Here is a 24,793-nt window from a genome sequence, read left to right on the forward strand (position 1 = left end):
CACAACTCTGTTGGCATCAAAGGAAACTCCCACCATTCTACTAGCTATACAGTGACCAGCACATTCATAGTTTAGATCGTCTGAAGTCAGATCCAAAAGACATACAAGGGCCTAACTTTATGTTTTACTCTAAAGTTGAAAGAGGAAAGTGAATGATGAACATTAGCATTCAGTAGTCTTTGCTCATGTTCACTTTGTACTCAGTTGTGAAAAGATATACTGGAATTTACCTCACTCTTCTAAAATGTTCTTTAGATGGCCTTCTAGATGCACATTGGCCTTCTGGGGCTTTCTCAGTAATGATGAAGTGGTGCATTCCCAATGAAGGATAATAGCACATGGTGGTCCATGTCTGTAATCTCAGCTCTTGTGAGATGGAGGCAAAGGCAGGAGGGTTCCAAGTATGAAGCCAGACTGGACAACATAGTGAGATCATGTCTTTTTAAAAAAAAGGTCAAAAAATCCAAATGAAAATGTGAGCATCTCTCAAGAGAAACTTTCAGGAAGTTCCACTTTCCACAGAACAGCTGCTCTGATTGTTTATAACACATTCCTTGTAGATTCTTAAACATTAATTTTGTGAGCATTTAGTGAGGACTGAAAATTTGTATGATCTCTGCTTTGCTCTCATTTGGAGTATGTATTCAACACAATGCGTATTTTCTACACACCATGTTTAACTGGGAAAGGCAACTAGTAATAAAGTAATTAACTCCTCAACCAAGACACTCTATGTTCTGTGTTATTCATGATTGAAGTCTTCTCAGCTAATTCTAAGACAATTATATTATCCACTACATAATTGCAAACCTGGATGAATTGTTTCTAAAAGTTACATTATGGTTGATGCCAGTAGAACCTATGAGTACATAAAAGATCCTGTTTCTAATGTCACTGTTATCAAGCCAAAAACAATTACACTCATCTGAGTTATGGCAACCAATAAACTTAGATAATCACCATATGCACCACAACATTTTGGCACTTGAACTTAAAACTCTCGTAGACAACTATAGATTGCTTGTACTGCAGAGCACTCTTGTCCTACCCAAGGCTGCCAATAGAAATGCCAAAGCTGCTGAACGCGAAGCATCCTAGTAATGCTGTCAGTAAATGGCACATTCACACAGCCCCCAATCCTCTCTTCCCAGGCATGGTCTTCTCCAGCTGCAGCTTAATTTCCTGTGACTTGCCTAATTACTGTAATTAAGGATTAATTGCCATTAATTATTCACACATAAGCTCATCGCAAATCATGGGGTAAATGTCTTATGAAAGCTGCCATACAAGCCATGTATAAACACACTGGGATGCTTCAGGCAGGCGAATCTATCACTCAGCCCTCAAGCAAATCTCTGTGCTTCTCTTACAAAAACAGCTATAATTCTGAGAAACTCGACAGTCCTCTCAGGTAAGCCTTGGGTTCCGAAGCATGTTTTCCTGTGGAAGCCACACCGGTTTTATTAGTACTATAAATGCTGTTTTATCTTTCCAACTGCTATTTTTATGTTTCCATTTTTATTCTATAGTGCTTGGTTTAGGACAACCACTTGCTTCAAAAAGGGATGTTTGCAGTTGCTACCTTCCCTATCACAGTTGGAAACAGTTCCTTGTGGTTTACAACATATGACTATGCAACTGAGATAAGCATAAGGAGAAGGAAGGAAGGAAGGAAGGGAGGGAGAGAGGGAGGAAGGAAAAGAAAACAGGAAGGAAGAAAGAAATAATCAACAGAGACCAGCTATATAGCTGAGTTGGAGACTATCTGATTTTTAGAATTCACAGCTTCTGTTCTTGATGTTAAAAAAAAAAAAAAAAAAAAAAAAAAAAAAAACACAGAACAGCATATTTGGTTGCTGCATAGCTGTTCCATATAAGGCAAGTGACATGTTTGGCCATGAAAGTACCACTGATGGAAATGACTGGAACAAAACACCTTGTAATTGTACTGGATTACTGTTATATTAGTAGATTGCTAATGTCCAGTCTCTTCAGAATTATAAAATACAGATACCATCCCTTCACCAACCCAGAAAAGAAATAATTTCTCCAGGTATTTATGGTCACTTAGTCTAAAAGTAATGCTCCCAACACCCCTTTCGAGTTATCTATGCTTCTAATGTTGGATGACTGGGAATAGAACACTTTATTTTAACCACAGAACAAACTGTGTATCTGAAGACTTAAGCCTCATAAGCACTGCTTATTGTCACTGCCCCAGCAAAATTTCAATTTAAGTAGGCAAATGTTCTCTGTCATGTAAGTTTCTTCTGCACCAAATTAATGCATGAAACATTTTCATTTCAGAACATTTGTGTCTTGAGTTAACATTTACCTATACAGACCTTATGGAAGACTGTTAATGTGTCACAAACCCCTCTACAACAGCATCATTCCCAAATACACCTTCTAAGAGTTCTTTCCCCCATTTCTGCAGCACTGAAGATGGGGGTAGACAGAAACTTAAGTATTTTCACAATTTAAAAAGCAAAGCTTAAAATATACTGCAGGAATAATTACAGACTATAATTACATTCAGACAATATGCCACATAGGCTTATAGAACCATTGGCCATCCAAAAGGGAAAAATTAAACATATAACCTTACTAATATCTAATTGAGAACATATTTCCTAATCACAATTTCAGTCAAGTTGGAAGAGACAGCAAATAAACTCCACATTCTTAGGCTCCAATATATTTAAAGGGAGAAGTGTATGCTTCCTGCAGTCATCAGAGTATGTGTTCAAGAACTTTCTTGACAAATATTTAGCATCCTATTTGATGAATAGAACCAGAGTTAGAACCCAGAGAGTTGACATTACATGACAGGAGAAGCAGCCCAGCTGTTGTATATTTAACTTCTATGACCCTTTTTATCCTGAGAGGTAAACAGACTGATAGAGCCCTTGTCTGAAACACAAGACTTTCTCTCACATCAGGTTTTCAAAGCGAAGCAGTATGTACAGCCCTGAAGTCTTTTCACTGCTGAATTTCACAGATAATCCAAAACTGTAATGTGGAAGTTAGTAAATACTTCAATGGTGAGAAGGGTCCTCCCAAGCTCACTCATTTGGACTGCCCTTTCCCACAAAAGCATGATAATAGACAATTAAGGCTCTTGGGAGCTTGAAAGTCTGAATTCTTATACTCTTACTCAAGTAAGAATTTCTAATTATCAAAAGTCCTGACTCATGAGTAAAATTCGTTAAAAAAAAAATGATTTTAGTAGACATATATAACTGCATTGCATTAGTGATGACGTAAAGTTAAACTGGTTCCATTTTGCTTTTCTTTAAACAGTTGATTTTTTAAATCTATCTAGAGTTCAATGCTTTAACTTAGCTGTAGCTGTCAGTTTTCCAAATAATTCCTGTCCCCCTGTCTACAATCAGTAGTTAGTAATATGGGGGGAATTGTTTAAAAATCTACCATCCCAACACAGCCTCACCATCAGTGTCATCTAATTGATATTTCCCTATATTTGTCACCTTGCCTTGATGCCAGCTGCCAAGTTCTGCCATGTCACTTTCCATTTATGGACTCCCAAGTCCCTTGATCTGGCTAATTAGGGTTTATGTGTTAATTGGAGTAAATACAAAGATGAGAGTCACAGGCACGAATTTCAAAGCACAGCCATAAATTGAAGAGCTGGTAAGCAGGGGAAGATGCCTTCATGGAACAAGTGTCAAGTTTATTCCATCATTGGGAGAGACCTAGAATTTCCTGACATTCATGGAACAAGTGTCAAGTTTATTCCATCATTGGGAGAGACCTAGAATTTCCTGACAATGTGACACTTGCAGGTTTTTAAAGACTTAATAAGGACAGTGACCAGCAAATTAGCAATACTGGTCTGTTAGCAGCAGAGGGCACAGAAACCTAAATTCAGTTTAAAACAGTAAAACTTTCCTTTTCAAATTCCTAGAATTTTTCTATTCAAGACAGTTTAGTATTTTTATTTTATTTCAAAGAAAATATGCAATTTGAACTTTTAGTAAAAGAAAATCTAATATTTCTTTTACTAAAATCCTAAGTATATCAGGAGATTATACTTAACAGAGAAAACATCTTAGTTAATATTTGGGCATTATTACTTTTTCTACTAAAGTTTAACCCTAAAAGATAACTTTGATTCAGGAATGATCACAAATAGCATCAGAGATTTTCTAAGCATTGTACAGGCTAGCTTTCATGTGTTATCTCAGATGTTAGTTGAGCCTGAGATGCCTTTACAAAGAGACAGCCAATGCTTTCTTGTAATGATAATAGAACACAGGGCATGTCATGGCAGTACATGCCAGTCATCCCTGCACTCCAGAGGGAGGTAGAGGTAGGAGGATGCTACAAGTTCTACAGAGGGACAAGCCAGTCAGGGCTACACAATGAGACTCCCACAAACACAAACATATTCTAAAGTCTTCTTTGCCAAAACAATGTCACCTAAGATACTGATTTTTGCCAGTGAAGGAAAAGTCACTGATTAATATGCAACAAAAAACAAAATAAAAAACTCACAGTCTTCTTCTGTTGGTTTTCTGGGTTTTTTGTTTGTTTGTTTGTTTGTTTTGGGTTTTTTGTTTGTTTGTTTTTGTTTTTAATTTGGTTTTTGGAGACAGGGTTTCTCTGTGTAGCGTGGCTGCCCTGGAACTCACTCTGTAGACCAGTCTGACCTTGAACTCACAGAGATCTGCCTTTCTCTGCCTCCTAAGTGCTGGGATTAAAGGTGTGTGCCACCACTTTCCAGCATTTTGCCACCAGCACTCCATACTGTTTTGCTTTTATTTAAAACAAAAAAACAAAAAGAATCATTTGATCCATCACATCTAGTTAGGAAAAAATATGTAATGCTGTACTGATGAAATTAGTTAATAAAACAACAGGCAGAGCAAGTACAACTACAAAAAGTTCTACTTACCTTTTATCATCATTGATAGCATACAAAAGTTTTTACATGTTTTCTCTAAATTAGGTAACTAACAGAAGTTGGATAACATGGAAGACATGTATTCCTCCAAACCATTTTCACACATAGCAGCACAAGAACAATTCTGTCTTATGGTTGCAAAAGCACTAACATAGCAACAAAGGTATTAAAAGGCAAAATCAGTAATAGCTTATGTTTAAATCTGGGTGGTCTTTCTAAAGAGTCTATTGCAGTAACACAGGTGACACAGGCAAATCTATAGTCCTTCCCAAAGAATCCTTTCTTTTATTCCTGTCCTTTTACTCAACACGGTGTTCACCCCAGGTAGTTTACATCTTAGGTCTACATTTAAAGATGTTCCTTAAGTCAACCTCTGGCTTGCTTCAGATTCTAATTTCCTTCAGTATTTTCAATTCATTAATCACATATCTGAAATTTGTCAACTTTGTCCATATTTGGAGTAAATGAAGTGATATTTTCTATGAAACATAATATTACAAGAAAACCTCCAGGTACTCATAAACTTACTCCCAAGGAACAAAATATTCTTTAAACACAGTCCTTGAAAAACCTGCTTAAGATTTCAGAAATACACGAATAATTCCACTTAACTTTTTCCAGAGGTTGGGAACTACTTGTTTCCAGTGATATTATCACTGAAGGAATATATTCAAGAAAAATACTTCAAAATCCTACATAAGAGTAAGTGAAAATACTATGTAGGGCCATCTGAGACCAAATCACATGTGACCTCTTCACCAGCAACATTATACAACTTTTTAAACAAAACTATCATATAACATACTTGAGATTTTAACTGAAAACAACCAAGCCAATTTCTCCTAATTAACAGCTGTCCATGAGCAACAGTAAGAAACAAAGAAATGCATGTGAACACCAGCAGCATCAAATGAGTTTACTGCACGGCTCTCTAAAGCACATCTGATCTTGGTACAGCCCAGAGTCTACCTTTCAACTTGCAAATGACAGTGTCACCAAACACTGTCCTTCCATCAATCAAGCTGGGTCATGAATATACAAAAGGCAGCAGAGAGGCTGGCTACCTCCTGCAGTTCAACTTGGCCTAATTATCTAGGCCTTTCTTTTGGTTACAGTCTGAAGAGTATCCACCCAGTCAGCTGCTGGGCAGCCGGAGGCCTAATCAAGAGAGGTTATGCATACTGACCCTTATATGGACATCCAATGCAAGTTAAATGTGAGCACCAAATGTCATCTTTCTTATTCATCATTATGAAATTTCCCTCCCCTTTTGAAATACCAATCTGCTGCCATTTTCAGATACCCCTCTTACCCCCCTCCAAGCTGTCATCTCACTGTGCTGCTGCCCGTTGAGTGAATTAGCATTCTAACTGATGTGCTTGCTCTTCTCAGACAAATCCTTGAGCTGTGTTAACTAATGACTTCTCTCTAGAAAAAGGAACTGATAGTCAACCATTGATAAAAAGTGACTGCACTTCCACAAATCACAATGGGAGAAAAATCATGGAAGAGTGACTATGGTTGCCCACCTGCCCTTATTTCTTCTCATTCAACTACCAGAAACAACCTACAACACTAAATGGAACATACGACTGCTACCTGGTCTTATGTGGTTGGGTGTGATGATGAACTTGAAGAAAAACCTCTTTCACCATCCCCATGCCCAGAGCTGTTCCTTGCACAGGACAGGGTGTTGAGCATGAGGATGGTAACAACAATGCTGCAGAAGAGTGAATGGAAGTAGACATGATGCAGAATTAGAAAAACTAGCCCTAGAAATGCCACGCGCAAGAGGCATGAAGTGAAAGTGAGAAGGAAGTGAAAGAAGGGCCTGCTGATGAGATGCAGCATTTGAAAAGAGAAGACAGAGGAGACATTTTTATGGACTAGGCATAGATAATAATTTCTGTTTTTATACATCTATACATTTCTGTAAATAACAAGACCTGGTACTGTTGGCTATGACAAAAGATGACACTGTGATTCATGACTGTGCCAGTCCTGTAAGTACTAAAAAGTTGTGTCTGGCTCAAAGGGCAAATTCAAATACTTTCTTTTTCTTGTTTGTTTATTTATTTATTTATTTTTAATCTAGTTTTTACATTCCAAACCCAGTTCCCCCTCCCTCCTCTCCTCCTGCTCAACCCACTGCCTCTTACCTCCTCTGATCTGCTCCTCAGAGAGGGTAAGGCCTCCCCTAAGAAGTCTACTAAGTCTGTCCCATCATCTCATTGAGGCGGGACCAAGGCACCCCTCCACTCCCACACGCCTGTGACAATATGTAAGGCCACTGGCAGCAGGTCCAAAATCTAACACTAATGCACAAAATGAGCCCATTTTATATAGAGAAATACCTTATCCAGCCTAAATACAAGTCCAAATACTTTTAAATAAAGTGTGTGGAGATGGAAGAGATGGGAGAAAAAGTATTTCGTGGTTAAGTGTGAAGACTGATTTATTGATTTATAAAGTTGATGTAGACCCACTAAACAGATGTCTATTAAAAATCCTTATACAGCAGTTCCATAGGGCCTGTGGGTGAATCTCTGGGAAAAGGTAAATATGCATGGCACTGTTCCTGTCCTCAAGCTGTCTGTCTCAGTAGGAAGACAGATATATATGAGTCAAAAAACAACATAAAATTTAAAAGGACTACATTTACAATAAATACTAGGATTTAAGTACATTGTGGGGTGTGCTGAAGATGGAACCAAAAATCTTGCTCATGGGAGGCAAGTGTACCCCACTAAACTATATAATTAGTATTATTGATGGAACATAAATAAAAATCAAGAAAGGAATAGAAAAAAATGAGTTTTTAGATTTAGAGAAGAATGATCCTAAAGCAGGCCCACAACATACTTCTAAAAGGAAATCATGAAGCATGACATATATTTTGGAAAATGTTGTAGACAAAGTATTTTATACTAGCAAAAAAATAAGTTTAATCATGAGGCAGAATTTAATCATACTTCCTTAACAAATGAAAACAGGCCTGTTTGAGCATATGAAGATGCTTTCATGTGGCCATGGTAGGAGGTATGTGTTCTCGAAGTCTTCAAAATTGTCTGCAATTCTTCACAATCCTTTAATTATGAAAGTTTGTATCTTATTTATTTGTAAACAATACTTTATACCATACTAACCACATATTCAGCACTCAATAAACAGTGACTGGGAGCAGTGGTAGAGCACAGGCTGGGGTTTGGTTCCCAGTATACCTCCCACAAAAAAAAGAGGTCCAGTATACAAACAGTTAAAAATTCTAGACTAGAGATTTTCAACTTTATCTTACAGGCAATGAGACAAATAAAGCTTGGCGTCTCATGACATTAGCAGTATTCTATGAGTTATGTGAGAAATTAAACTGCTTTGGGTTTGATCCCTGAGAGAGAGAAAATGGGACATGGGGAGGGGCAGGGAGGAGGAGGGCAACCAAGAACTGAAGTGAAGAGTTGTACATGGAAAATTATTAGAATGATTGTTTAAGTGTCGATCAAATGCCAAACTTTTCTTTTCAGCTCCACTTCTGTCCCTGTTCTTTTATATGGAATGTCCTTCCCCCAATCTGGAAAATAATGTTGAGCCTTCAAAAAACAACCTTATTTGCAAAAAATGATCATTGTAACCTTAATTAGAATAACAAAAAGCTAAAGACAATTAAAATGCTATAGAATATAGAAGTGAGTGAGAAAATAGCCACTCAATAAAACATTAAGTAGTTAATAAAACTATCCATCAAAAATTGCCAGTGAAATGACTCAGCAGGTTAAGGCACTTGCCACCAAGCACAAATAAGCCCTCCCCCCACACACACACACACATACATAATAAATGTAGTAAAAATAAATAGCGCAGTAACAGAGGCGCATGCTTGCCCATACCTCAGAGGCTGGGATAGGAGGACTGTTTTAGCAAAGGCAGTAAAGTAGCAAGATACCATATCACCCCCCACACACACATACAAAAAAAAACAATCCTTAAATCAGGTGTAGAAGGGCATATTTGAGGTCAGCACTCATGGTCTAAGGCAGGACTCATACATAGCCTCTGGTTAGTCTGGTTTATATGTCACTCTAGGCTGACCTAAGTTGACACCCCTAATATGAAAGTCACTTTGCATTAAAATAACAATGAGAAACACTCACAAAATTGCTTAAATTTTTTAAAATTATAAAACAAAAATAGGTATTAAGATTGAGAAAACTTTAGCAATAGCTAGTAGAGATACACATTAGAAGCCCCACACACCTCAGAGAAGAACATAGAGCACTGACCAGAACTACATGAGATGTTGATTGATTGGTTGGTTTTATGAGACAGGGTCACACTCTGTAGCTCAGGTAGACTTGGTTCATAATCCTGTCTTAGCCCCCAAATGCTGGGATTATAGGTATGTGCACAGCTTTACTTATGAACTTTTAAGATTATATTTATTACCTTGTATATGTGGGCATGTGGCTGCCATGAAGCACATGTGGAGGTCAGAGGATAACTTTTAGGAATCAGTTTTCTTCTGCCATAATGTGGGGTGTCCTGGGGACCTAACTCAGGACAGTGGGCTTGGTGGCAATTGCTTTTGCCTGCTGAGCCATCTTACCAGCTATGCAAATGTTTTAAAACAGCCAGAAGCAAGTCTCCTGTTTCTGGCTGTCTGATGTCAACATTCACCTATAGTTGCACAGAATTCAAATGCAAGAAACTAAAACAACTGTTTCATTCAACAACTGGCAGGCTTATTGTACAGTGTTTTGCTCTCTTTTGTTATTATAAACAAACCTCTCATAAATATCCAAATGCATGCCTCTGGGCTTGTGTATACATGTGACTCTGTAGTTTGAGTCCTAGTGAAGAGCTAGTATCTAAAGGTCTTGCCAGTCCAGGTGCTGCACAAGCCTCAATAGCTACACCAACTCACACTCCCACCAACAGTGTGAAGCTTCTGCTGTCCCATCCTTCTCTGCACTATGTGTAACATCAGATCTATTTTACATGTTTGTGAACATTGCATCTGCTCCTGAAAAGAACACATACTCTGCTGTGGTTGGGCAGAACAAAGCTGCTGACTGGGTGAAGTTACGTGATTGTGTTGTTCAAGCCTACTATGTCCTTACTGAAGTTTTTAACAGACCAATTTGACATTCATGACACAAACTGAACCTAGTCTCAACATAGACACTAGATTTCTATCTACATGCATGGCTGAACTCCATTTGACATTTTGTTTGTAATTTTCCATTTATATTCAAAGACACAGGCCTATCACTTTCCTTTCTTATACCTGTACACTTTTGTTTCAATATCACACTTGTGTAAGAAATACTTAGTTAGATAAACTTCCGTCGCTGGCCTTCCCTCTTTCTTTCTGTGCCGATATCGCTCCCGCCAACATGGTGAATGTTCCTAAGACCTGCCGGACGTTCTGCAAGAAATGTGGCAAGCACCAGCCCCATAAAGTGACGCAGTACAAGAAGAGCAAGGACTCTTTGGATGCCCAGGGAAAGCGGCATTATGATAGGAAACAGAGTGGATATGGTGGGCAGACTAAGCCCATTTTCCGAAAAAAGGCTACAACTACAAAGAAGATTGTGCTGAGGCTTGAGTGTGTTGAGCCTAACTGCAGATCTAAGCGGATGCTGGCTATTAAGAGATGCAAGCATTTTGAACTGGGAGGTGATAAGAAGAGAAAGGGCCAAGTGATCCAGTTCTAAGCTGATCTTGTTATGAAGACAATAAAAGAAACTCACCTCAAAAAAAAAAAAAAAAAAGAAAAGGAAAGAAAAGAAAAGAAAAGAAAAGAAATACCTAGTTAGTTGAAGATGATACTTTTGCTTTGGTCACAACAGAGTAGAATTTTGTAAGATGAATTATTCAATCATTTGGTGTTCAGAGCAGTTGTAAAACCTTCTCCTAGTAGTAAGACTTTTAAAGATCTGAGTTATTTATTTTGATGATATTATATATACTTTCGACATCTTGTAATTTTCTAAAGCTTGTTTGGTTTTGGATTTGCTTGCTGAATTTGGGTTTGGTGGTCCCAGATGTAGATCCCAGGGCCTCATTGACTTGCATACCCAGCATGTAAGAGTAATTTCTATATTTCTATTAATATTACATGTTGATCTAATATCAAATGTATTGATAATATTCTTTTGTAAATCTCTAATGTCCTCTCTTCTTTTTCAAGTTCAGTACTATTAATTTTTGCTTCTTCTGTTTCTTTTTATTTCTTTTAACATCTTAACATAAGCTTTATGAATTTTATAAATATTCAAAACACAAACTTTAGCTTTGCTGGGATTTTTCTTTTCTGTATTTTGTTCTCCTATTTCATTGACTTTATGTTCCATGCTTTTTTATTTTCTTTGGGTATAGCCAGTTGTTCATCATATTCTTAAGGCAAATTTTACCTAATTAATTTTATCCCTTTTTAAATTTTATAACATAAACATTTAAGATTAAAAACAACATGAAGCTTTAACTATAGGCCATAAGTTTCAATATAAACAGTATTTGTACCATTTTAAACCTGTTTAAGGTAGTTAATTTCTCTCAGTGCTCTTTTGTTCACCTCTCACCAGTTATTTGCCAAAAGTGAATATGGCTGGAGTAGTACTGATTCCTTTAAACTTGCTGGAGTCTAACTCATGGTTAAGTCTTAAATGGTCTGGTAACTTTTTAAAAAGCCCACATCCTGCAGCTGCTGGTATGATACTCTTCCATGCATCTATTAGGTCAAGTCTGTTAAATATATCTAAGTTTTCTACATAGTTAACAGAGTGTTTTGTTTGTTTCTTCTATCATTTCCCACAGGAATATGGTCAGACCTTCCCAAACACAAATCTATTTCTTCTGGAAGTAATATCAAAATTTGCTTTGTATTTTGAAGCTATCAAGTGAAGTAATTTTAGAATTGTTAGAGTTATGTTACCTTCACTGCCAGCGTTAACTGTACTTAATCTCAGAGGTAGCTCTGCTGTCCTTACACCAGTGCCTGGTGTGCTGTTTCCCATCACTGCCAAAAGCTTTTTTGTATCTTTTTAATAGGTGTGCATTTTAAAAACAAGCCTGTTGTCAGATTTTCTGCATGTTTGTTTATTATTCTTGGACATTCTTAATTTTATATCATTTATCTTTTAAACTTATTGTATGGGTGTTATACTATGATATTTGAACTTATTTCTCAAATCATGTTATATTTTCTATTTGTCTTGATTTTGCTTCTTCTCCTTCTCCTTTCTTTCCTTCTTATAGGTTGAGTGAATTGTATTTTTTTTTTTTTTTTGTTCTGCTCCTATCATTTCATTATTCTCCCTTAATTATTCTGGAAGCTAGCTATATAACTATTTCAATGTATTTACTATTATCTTATATAATTCACTAACAATAAACTAAAGGTATTTTTAAATAAATTACATTTTTCAACTTTGAGATATATACGGAGAAAGACACAGCTAATGGCTTATATTGATTATCAGCTTGCAAATCTCTGAGCATGTCTGTAAGGGATTATCCAGATAAGGTTAACTGAGGTGAGAAGATGCAACTTAAATGTGGGCAGTGCCATCACATGGGCTAGGATCCCAGACTGCAAAAAAGGAGAAAGCAAGCTGAACACATACATCCATCATATTCTTGCTTCCTAAGAACAAATGCAAAATGACCACAGCCTCATGCTCCTGCTGTCATGCCTTCCACACTACCACAGGCTGTGAGCCAAATCAAACCTTTCCCTCCTTAAGTTGCTTTGGTCAATTATTGTCACAGCAATATGGAATTAATAAAATGCATTAGCACACAAGACAGTGACTTGTGATATAAATAAGCAGTGATAAAGCAACATACATGTCAGCACCATCTAGCTTGCTACTTTCCCTTCCTTAGCACCTAAACCCCATCTAAAAGCAACACCATAGAAACCACATACACAACTTTCAGTTTTCTTGTAGCCACTGTTTATGTTTAGGACTTTTCTTAACTCAATAATATCTAAACTACCACAACAAAAAGTTTATTAATATGATATTTTAATCACTTTTATGTAAGAAAGTCTCTGGTATACTTACAGTTACAGTTTGGCAGTATGGAATAATCCAAGAATTCAAATGGCCCCTGTGACTTACTGACTCACTAAAGCTTGCTTTAGAGATAATTATGACCTAAACTTTAGTAGCAGCAGTCATTTTACTTAAGATTGAGATTTTAGAAAAATCTATCATTGTGGATGCACAACTGTTAGGACAGTATATTACTATTCTTCCTGGTTTTGAGGTTTGCATAAATGATATAATACTATGTCTTCTGACTATACTATTCCTTACATGTGTGACAGTCATCTGTGTTGTTGAATATGGCAACAACTCATTCATACTCACTGCTGTGTTATATACCATCATTAAAATAAATCTAGTAATACATGTGACATAAAAGTGGGAAAGGACAAGGGAGGGTACAGGATTAACAAGAAAAATAGCAATAGAAAATTTTGTTTGAAAAACGCCATGATGAAGTCTATTTATATGCTAATAAAAAGATGATAGATAGATAGATAATAGATAGATAGATAGATGTGATAAATAGACAAATTTAGCTATGACTTAGGGTTATCTCAACTGTTTCAAGGTAGAGTTTTTATTTACAGTAATTATTTAAACAATTTTGTCCATGTCTCTGTTACACATGCAGCTTTTCAGGATTTATATGAGAAAACTGGCTGGCTGGTAGGAAACACAGGTAGATACAGACACATGGGCATACACACATACACACACACCTTTGATTTTAGTGACTGTAAATTACTTCCCAAGCTATGAAGATGCTAGTTTACTAACAAATAAGTTTCTATTACTCTGTTACTCTGTGTCTTTAACAAAACTTTGCAAAGACACTTAAGGAAATGTTATCCTTAGTCATCAGAGAAATGCAAATCAAAACAACTCTGAAATACCATCTTTCACCTGTCAGAATGGCCAAGATCAAAAACTCTGATGACAGCTTATGCTGAAGAGGATATGGAGTAAGGGGAACCCTCCTCCAATGCTGGTAGGAGTGCAAACTTGTACAGCCACTGTGAAAATCAGTATGGAGATATCTAAGAAAATTGGGAATCAATCTATCTCAAGACACAGATATAGCACTTTTGGGCAGATACCCAAAATAATTCACACTCACACCACAAGGTCATTTGCTTAACTCAGTTCATGCAGCATTATTCGTAATAGCCAGAACATGTAATCAACCTAGATGCTCCTCAACAAAAGAATGGATAAGGAAAATGAGGTACATTCACACAATGGAGTACTAGGCAGTGGTAAAAAAAACAAAACAAAAAAAAAATGACATTTTGAAATTTGCATGCAAATGGACAGAACTAGAAAAAGCCATCCTGAGTGAGGTAACTCCGACCCAGAAAGACAAATATCATATGTACTCACTCATAAGTGGATATTAGATATAAAGTAAATGACAATCAGACTACAGGCCACAACTCCAAAGAACTTAGAGGACCCTAAGAGAGACATACATAGATCCACCTAGGAAGGGGAAATAGACACGATCGCCTGAGTAAATTGGGAGCATGGTGAGCTGGGGACAGGGTGGAGGGGGAGAGAGAAAGGGAGTAAGAGGAGGGGAGAGTATAGTTCGATAAAAAAAAAATGGCAAAAAAATAAATAAAACCCTTGCATTATAAAACTTTTAAATTTTTTTTACCAACTTAGTATGTAAATAATATCTCACTAGTTCAATTTTGTTTTTGCTTTGAATGGTCTTACAAATTAGATCAGGTGCCTTACATAAGCAAGGCAAGTAACAAGCACACCTCTCACTACTATTTTAATTCATACTTCCCAGGCATGAGAATCTTTATCTTTGTCAAGAGCAGTGGTTCTCAATCTCCCTAATGCAACTCTTTAATACAGTTACTCATGTTGTGCTGACCCCCAACAATAAAATTATTTCATTGCTACTTCATAACTATAATTTTGCTCTTGTAATGAATTATAATATAAATATATGATATGCAGGATATCTGATATGCGACCCCAAAAGAGTCATGACCCACAGGTTGAGAACCACTGGTCTAGACAATGAAAGGACTTTAACATCTTTAAACTCTGATCACAACTCTCCAATCCACACTTCAGTTATGTCTGTGGAAACATCTTTACTTTGGCATGTTACAGGTGTTCCAGTCACAGACTGTTCAAAGCAAATTCTATGTCATCTCCTTTGAGATAATACAGCTGTGCTCTGGTCCCACTTTCCCTGGTGAGAGGTCTACTGGCTAGTCCTTGTTCCACATGTCTTTGGGAGTCCACAGCTTTACTGCAATATGACTTGATGAAACAGCTTTCCATTTTGTCCACTAACAACCACTGGAACCCAATTATCAGTATTGATCAATTCTGACATGTTCTCAACTACATAAATCTCGCTTAATATAGCCTTTTCCCTATCCTATTGGTTGACAACTTCTGTACTACATATTAAATGTTAGGCTTCCTTACTCTATGCTCTTAACCCACATACTCTCTCACCCTCTCTTTTCCCCTGCATTGTAGGTAATTTCTCCTTATCTATTATAAACATATGACCTGAGAATTTCCCTTCTTTTTCACACAGTTGTATTATTTTAACAGCATCTCAATTTGGGGGAGACCACACATGTGGTATAAATTCCAACCACAGTCAGCTGAATATAGGCAAGGGTTTATGTTTCTAGTGCTCTCCCATCTAAGACCAAGGGTAATTTATCCTGCAAAAGTTCTTCCCTTTAGAACAATAATTCTCAACCTTCTTAATGCTGCAACCTCTAATACAGTTCTTTGTGTTGTGGTGATCCCCACAACCATAAAATTATTATTATTGCTACTTCATAACTGTAACTACTTCCTATCTGTTGCTACTGCTATGAATCGTGTGTGTGTGTGTGTGTGTGTGTGTGTGTGTGTGTGTGTGTGTGTGTGTTTTCCAATGGTTTTAGGCAACTCCAGTAAAGGGTCATTTGACCCCCAGGTTGAGAACCACAGTATCCATAACTTTAGTTTTCTATGCAAATGGGCATTAAGTGTCACATTCCCTGGAGGGTTCTTATAAAAATTGCATGATCAAATTCATAAAGTACTTGGCACAGTGACTGGAATACAGGGAACATGTAAGAGAGCTCTTGCCCATATCGTTATTATTATGGCTAACTTGGGCCCAACATTATAACCTGTTAAACTGCTTTGTTTTTAGAGTCTTGGTTTTATTATTGAATAGCTATTTCCTCCAGCAACATACATTCTAAAAATTTATTAGCCATGCCTTCCATTTTTCTATCAAAATAACTGACTTTTTACTAATTTATTTTTTACATTCCAATGCCAGTCCCCCTCCCCCTTCTCCTCCCATTCTATCACTTACCCCCTCCTCCCATCTGCTCCTCAGAGAGGGTAAGACCTCTACTAGGAAGTCTCACACAAATAGAAAAAGCATACTAAATATACTAAATATACTAAATATAAAACCAAGAACTCATCCAGAGAGGGAAGGATCCTTGAGAAATCAATCTAAAATGATAACCCATTCCTTCATGGGTGATATTTTGTCAAATGACTGCTTAGAAGTATTATATGGGCCAGTACTAAAGCCATAGGACTCTAGATTTGCCATTCTAATTACTATGTGATTATAAAAGTGTGATATAATATATACTTACTACATAAAAAATCTATTTAGTTGTTTATGAATGGTATGGAGAAAGAAGAAAGTGAGAAGATTGAGTAGGTTAGCCAAGAAGTCATCCAATGAAGAATTCAGTTGTCATGAATATCACCAAAGTATACACTGGGATACTGTCAATAAGCCTAATTGTTTCAGGAAAGTTAATTGTTGACATTTCTTAAAAACAAACAAACAAAGCAGCTGTGGATGTCCGCATCTGTCCATCAGTTACTGGATGAAGGCTGTATGATGATAGTTCAGGTAGTCATCTATCTGATTACAGGGGAAAGGCAGTTCAGGTACTCTCCACTAATGCTTAGGGTCTTAGGTGGAGTCATCCTTCCTAGCTCCCAGAGTCCAGCCAAAGAGAGAGAGGGAGGAGTGATAATATGAGTAAAGGGCTCAAAACTATTTTGGGGAAACCCACAGAAACAGCTGACCTGAGCTAGTGGGAGCTCATTGACTCTGGACTGACAACGGTGAAACCTACATAGGACCAAACTAAGCCCTTTGAAAGTGGGTGACAGTTGTGTGGCTTTGGCAGTATGTGAGGCCACTGGCAGTGGAACCAGGATTTATCTCTAATGCTTGAACTGGCTTTTTGGAGCACATTCTCTTTGGAGGGACACTTTATTCATCCTAGATATAGTGGGGAGAGGCTTGTCATGCCTCAAAGTAATGTGACAAACTTTGTTGACTCCCCATGGGAAGCCTTACCCTCTCTGAGGAGTGGATGGGGGTGGGTTGGGGATTGAGAAGAGTAGGAGAAGGGGAGGGAATGAAAACTGGGATTGGTATATAAAATGGGAAAAGATTGTTTTAAAATAAATGATGAAAAAATAAACAGAACTAATGTCTCATTTAAACAAAGTCATAAATATCTGCAATTAGAGTGTTGTTATCTAAAAACAAAATATAGAGGGCAAAAACCACGTATCTGTAATTTTCTTAAGGTACCTGCAAAGGTTCTGAACTTCAACTTTCCTTTCCAATAAAAATCAGTCACAACACTGCTTCTTCCCTCTCACATTCCAAGCAGGGAGCTGCCTTTGCTCACCATCTTCATCTTCTGATTGCTGCCTCCCCACCTGACTGCAAATTCCACAGGATACAAGCACATTCTTAACACACAGGCTAGAGAAGGGAATGTGAGACATGCTAGATAAATAACTATTGAACAGATGAATTTAACTTCTAATTCCAAAGCCATATTTTAAACCAAGTTCCTTATCCCAAAAAGCTATGAAATAACCACAGAACTATCTATGATTAAAGCCAATGAATAGCTCATACAATTGGTAGAAAAGGTAACATGGTAATGTTCTGTGGCCATGTCAACAGAACAACATAAAACATGCTAACATGCAAAGACATACATACTGTCTTATTTTACAAAAGACATCTTCTGGACAACAGCATATTTAATTCATTCTAGAAAATAATATGCAAAAGTATTTAGTACAATATAAAAAATGATTATCTCTGAGTAGCAGAAATTTCACTAATTTTTTTTTCTTTATACTTTTTGGTATTGCTTGAATATTTTAAGGATCAGCAAAGACCACTTTGTAATAATAAAAAAAGAGGCTATGCTATCTTCTTTGGTAGATGGGGGGGGCACCATGAAAGCACACAGCACACTTCTTCCTGACACAGTATTTCTTCATTCCTCAGAGGCTCACTCACACCAAACACTTATGGAAATGAACTCCGACTAATGACAGTTTTGCATTCTACTACAGGTAAGACTGGATAATCGTTATCTTTTCTGATCCTAAATTCTTTTATAGTAGGTCTGGCTTAATGAGTTTAGCACTCCAGACAGGTGACACTATACTCCCATTTATAGGGTGCTTTGGGATCTTTAGAAAAAGGAAGTGTTATATAAGAGGGGAGAAAAGTCAGCCCAGTTCTTCCTTATTACTGGAAGTCCCTCTGGGGCTATAAAAACAGAGTCCACGCTCATTTAGAGAGGCTAGAAACATCCAGATTACCATTTAAACATAGTAATAATAATTTTTATAAATCACCCTAAACAGGAATTACTGTGGAAAGCAGCTGATATTTCCGTCTATCTAACGAAGCATTACAAATAAGGCTGCAATCCATAATTTAGAACAAATATGGCTCCAAAAATACTGGAAAAATTCCCTAAGAAACACAATTATTTTCTCTTGGATTATTGAATTTCTTTTCACAAAGATGCATGGTATGGGCTGAATATAAGTTCACATTCACATGTCAGCAATTGCTCCTCACTCATTCTTCAGAGCACAGCCCTTTTCTTAGAAAAGAGAGAAATGGACTGGCAATGATGAAATCAACCCATCCCCAAGTGATCTCTATAGTTACAGGTTCTGCATTCAGATCCTGAAGTGATGGGTACAGGTACTATCATTGCCACATGCCTGAATGCACAGGAGCCATATAGAGCAGCACCAAACAGGACCAGCTAGCATTACTGTTCTGCAAGTGCAGGTGAAAGAAAGACAAACTTGCTGCAAGAGCACAGGCTGGTCATTAGACCCTATTTCCATTTCCTATACAGGAACTTTAGCCCTGACAATGCTTCACATCATGCCTAGGATCTAGCTTCTATAATCTAGCAGGAATACACAGCATACTGATAAACCACTCAAAATATTTCTCTAAAGAGTTTGTCTGCCCAATCCCTCAAGTTATATTCAAGTACATAAGAAAAAAAGAAAGAAAAAAAGAAAAGAGGATAACACAGAACAAACAAATTCCAGGTAACATAAGTTTAAAAACTGTGGTGTCCTGTGTGACTGCCAAGGGCAGCCAAGCAATGCAGCAGAATCTAAAAGGGCACGAGAGCTCAGTCTACTGATTCTGCAGTGTACTTTCACCATGAACTATTTATTCCCCCTAATTATCTATCGGGGCCTGTGTTCATGGAGCATACACTCAAAGGCCCTCTCCTGGTTTGTGAATCACTCTCTCATCCTTACCTACTTCTGTGAGGGAGCAGGAGCTTAGGTGCCAATCAAAATACTGACCTCAATAGCTAAAAATTCCTTCAGGATTATACAAAAATACACACATACACACATACACTCACACACACACACACACACACACACACACACACACACACACAAAATCCTTTAAGACATCTAAATAGTAACAAGAAGGAAATCAACACATGGGCAAAACTACTAAGAGAATAGAAAAAGTATGTAGGAAATGGTGTGCTGAAGTCATTCTCTATCTGGGATAAGGACAGCTCCCCCCCATACTATAACTGCAGTGTATACAGGCCACACTATCAATCAGACTATAGTATAAGCTTTTTGATTCTCAGAATGTATCTTTAAGACTCCTGGAAAGTCTTGGACATCATTTTCTACTCTACTATGGATCACTATTTTGCAAACATGAAAAAAAATGCATGAAGTAAATTTAATCGTACATTCTTAAAACCAATACACAACATTCAGAATTATTTAAGATTCGAGTTCTCAACCCCTTGGGTTTCCATTCTCTATTGTGCTTTATGTAATCACAAATGCTGGAAAAATAGCATTTCTTTTTTACAGTACTACACTGTTAATCTTCTTGCAAGAAACTGATACCCATTCCATGAATTTTATGCTGGTGATTTGTCGTTATTTCAACATATCAGGAGCAGGTTTCCAAGCACAGCTGGGAAACAGCTGTGAACTGGTCCATAAATGCTAAGGTGACTAAGACAACAAGAGGTTGCATTCACCTCCAGTAGAAACACAAAGCATTTTCATATTGAGGCAACATGAGCAGGATCTGGCTAACTGGCTGGAAGCCCATTAGGATGCCTCAGTGGCACCCAGTTTCAAAGATAAGAAAATGTGTCTCAGGATCAGTGATATCTATCCACAGGCCACAATGCATTTTCCCTTGGTGACTTGTTAAAATAAATTTGAGACACAAGTCACATATTACAAAATGTTCTAATGTTTAAATATACAATTCAGTGGTCTGGTGTATATTCAGAGTTGTGCAATGCTCATAATTTCCCTCCATTTGCACTCCTCACAACCCCTCAACACCATTTCCTTCTTTGCACTCTCCTAATTCAATCATAAGCATAGTCTAACCTATTTTCTCTATAAACTTGCCAATTCAAGGCATCTGGCAATATGTTGGGTTTGGTAAATGGCTTTTCTCAGCAATATGCATACTAAGCCATGTAATCAGTACTTCATTCTTTTTATGGCTGAATAATATTCCATTATTTGGATATACCACAATTTGTTTATCCCTTCACTGATGAATATATATTTGAGTACTATTCACTTTGTGGTTTTTATGATTAACAATGCTGTGAACACTTGTATAAGAAATTTTGTGTGGACATATGTTTTCAATTCTTTTGGATATATAAAAGCATGAAATTGCTAGGTTAAATAATAGGAACCCAGGAAAAATGTAGTAAAAGAAATCATGATATTGGAGGTCAGAATAAAGGGTGACTAGTTAAAGCTTTTGTAGAAATTATTAGAATAATTTTACCTGCATCTCCAAATATCTCTTCCTTTTTCAATGTACAGTAAGTGGCTCCAATGTTATTTCTTTTACTTCTTTCTTATACGTATCTAAGTCTTCTGACATTCAGATCCTACTGAGAAACTTTAGTACACTTGTATTCTGGCACACATGTGACTTCCAATTCTAAATAAAAGTGAAGCTAAGTCAGGTAAGTATATTGTCCTAATTTAAAGCCACAACAAACTTGTGACAGGTTTACTGTATATCCTTCTTAAGAACAGAGAACATGCTGTGTGAAAATCACAATGGAATTGGGCAGGCATACCAACTAAAAGCATTTCCAAATGGCAAAGAATTCATTGAAACAAGAATTATAGAAGTATATTCAAAGCAATATTCTGTCTTTGATAATTTAGAGGCAGCCATGATAACCACCATTTGTACATGACAGTCATATGAAATAATAAACCTTGCTAGCTATAAACATTACCAAATTCTGACACTATTGATTTATTATGTCTAACACTGACATCAAACCAAACAACTGACAGAAACAATGTTACAGCTTTAAGAGCAGTTTGTCAACGATTAATACTGCCAAACCGGTTTTAGCTTTATGCTGGGACCACTTGTCTAGCAGTTGTCAATCCAACCAAAAATTACTACTGCCACACGTCTGCTAACACAGGCCCGAGGCGCCGCTCCGTTAGCCCTCATTACCCCGATCACTGCAAATACAGATGCAAGGCCAGTCCCTACTTAATATGCATGTTAATTATGCAAATTATTAATTGGGCTGGTGCTTGAGGACTTGTGTTTATGCCCAGATTAGAGTCAATAACTGTATCACACAGCATTTTAAGCCTGACCTGTGACAGAAAAAATGCTGTGCAGAAAGCAACATTTTTCTCATCCTTGTCTGCCTCAGAGAGCACAAGCTTTGCCTCACACAAGGAGGCCTCACTGGGGACACAAAGGCCATAGAATACACCTTTTACTAGTATATTTATTTGTTAATATTCTCACCTGATGCTGTTCATAATTATTTATAGCATTCATTAAATTACCAAGTCCACTGTTTCTATAGGAAAAATGTTGAATGTACTAAGCATTAAAATATATTTTTATAGTTATTTTTTTCCAATAAAGCTAAGGTTTGGTCCTATTTATATTATATGTCCATAAAAATTGTATGATATGATATTATGCTGTAAATTTTTTTTTACTTAAAAAAAATCCTATAGATTTAAGTCTCCAAAGGTAGAGTAAAGCTATAAGGCTTTTCCAATTAAAATTTACAGCAGACAATGTTGTAAATTTTATACAGTTGTAATGCTTGCTGCAGTTGTACTGAAATGGGAACTATTGATCAGTATGATTTCCCAGGATACATGAGGGGAACAAGGTACTGCACAAACAGAAACAAAACTTTCATTTGTAAAGCTTTCTATTAGACTTTACTGCCCTCATTTGGTTCTAGATGCATCCATCTAAACAGGGGAAAGTGACATGCTCCCCACAGAATTACAACAAAAATAAAAATGAACATACCACCAAAACAAAACAAAAAAAAAAAAAAAAAACAAAATGAAAGAAGACCACACACTCTATCAGAAGTAATACTGTCTCACAGTAAAGAGTGGTTTTTATCCTATTAAAATGGCCTCTACAATTTGATGAGCTTTGTCTTCTGAGGAAACTGGGGGGCGGATTTTTTAAAGACAAAAACTTGACCTTGAAAGCAAAGAAAATCAAGATCAATTAGAATACTGAAATGCATGTGCCAGCAGGAGCCCAGAGCTACTAAAAGCTGTTTGTATGGATATTAAAGTGCTTTAGACATTTTGATGCATTTATAAACTTTAATTATCAGCATAAGCAAAATGGAAAATTTCAGTCATTTCAAAAGTATGATAATAAAAGCATCACAGGCTTGATTATGAATTGAAAATAGTAAAGTTGTACCTTCTTAAACTAGTTTTAATGAAACAGAACTAACTTAGTGACCCACTGTGTCTGTCCAGGTGAGGACCCACTGTGCCCAGGCATAAAGTACAGGCTTGCTGATGGCACCTCACTCTTCCTGGCTATAAATCATATAGCACGGGTCAACCATGGAGTCTTTGGCAGGTGACTGACTGAGGGAATCAAACCCACTGAAAGACCAAATTTATGTCAAAAGTACTTCATGCATCTTAGGCAGAAAGGTAAAACTAAAGGGCCTTTCTCTGGCTTAATCATTCATGCTAATACAGCCTAATTTACTGATGACAAAAAAATATCTACATACTGAGGAACCATTTTTCCTGGTCCCTTTCTCTAACACATTCATGAACAGACACTATATACATTTTTCTCAATCAGAAACCAAACCTCAGAAAAGTCCATGACTAGTCCAAAGTCATAACTGTAACAAGCAGCAAAACTGGGAATCGGAAACCAAGGGAATGTGAAACCAGATGTAGATTCTTTGAGCCCAGACTACTTTCAGTTGCCTGAAGGACACAGATTCAAAGGCTTACATGCTGTGAGAAGAAGCTAGCATGGCTGTGAACTAGAGAAGGAAGCCAGCAGAGATGGAACTAATTTGGCTGGCAGCCTGACTCAGGTGGAAGCAACTGAGATTATCTTTGTCAGGTGACCCAGCACATTCGTCCCCAACACCTCCACTATGCATTTGGAAGGAAGGATATTCATATCTAAACTGGGAGTTGTTGCTGTTGGTTTTGCCAATGAAATTTAAAAGTCAATTATCTGGGAATCAAAGGCTATCTGAAAACTAAAATTTGCAATATTAAAAACAAATTCATCTAGGCATAGTCGAAGATGCCTGTAATAACAGCTACTTGGGTGAAACAGGCCAGCCTGCGTGGCAGAACTTTGTCTGTCTCAGAAAAATACAAATAATAAAAAAAAAATTTCACAGAACTAAATATAGACACATGTGACATAAAGCTCTCATCAGTACCATCAAACGTAAGGTGTATATATGTGTTGTGTATGTGTGTGCTGTGTGTGTATAAGTGATGATATATGTGCATGTAAACAGACAATGTTCTCTGTATAAATATCTTCTTGATAGTGTCAAATTATTAAATAACATTAAGTATTAAACTATCTGCTCTCTAAAATACAGCTCATGGTTTTAACACCATATACATACTCTTTTAAGTTGTAATGACTCATAGGTAACTCAAAAAGCATTTATCCACAACCAGAAAAAAACATAAAAGGTCAAAAAGAAAATGGATAACACATAAATGCAAATGCTCTTAGATTTTCTTAAGTTATAGTGATAGGGGGGATTGCACATGTAAGGTCAGGGCAACTTACAGGAGCTGACTCCTTCTACCATGCTACCCACTAAAACACCTCAGTGCTAATGATCTCAACTTTTAATAGGAATATTTAATTTTTTACCTGGGTGATTGTCATTTCCCAACTTCAGTCTGACACTGAAATTTTATATTAAACTTGCACTTGGATACATCTGAAGAAAGTGTTTCCTTTCCTACCAAAAGTGACTAAAGAATTGGAGTTTTCAGGGTCACCTGTGGCATCTAGGGCTAGGTGCAGTCAGCACATTCTAAATAAAAGTGCTTTTCCAGTAGATGAATGGCATTTTTCTTTTAAAAAAAAATGAATTATGCTTAAAAAAAATTGTGGGGATTGCAC

General features: G+C 36.9%; 2 protein-coding genes across 3 annotated transcripts in view; one reads left to right on the plus strand and one right to left on the minus strand.

The window, feature by feature from the left end:
* Window positions 1–24,793, minus strand: part of Pbx3 (PBX homeobox 3) — a 189,658-nt gene that overhangs the window by 78,660 nt on the left and 86,205 nt on the right. The window lies entirely within an intron of this gene.
* On the plus strand, window positions 10,284–10,685 carry LOC127222802 (60S ribosomal protein L36a-like). The gene has a single exon (XM_051185254.1). It carries the CDS (start codon window positions 10,318–10,320, stop codon window positions 10,636–10,638), a length of 321 nt encoding a protein of 106 aa, XP_051041211.1. The 5' UTR covers window positions 10,284–10,317; the 3' UTR covers window positions 10,639–10,685.

This window comes from Phodopus roborovskii, unplaced genomic scaffold, assembly GCF_943737965.1.
Source record: "Phodopus roborovskii unplaced genomic scaffold, PHOROB, whole genome shotgun sequence".
NCBI classification, from domain to species: Eukaryota; Metazoa; Chordata; class Mammalia; order Rodentia; family Cricetidae; genus Phodopus; species Phodopus roborovskii.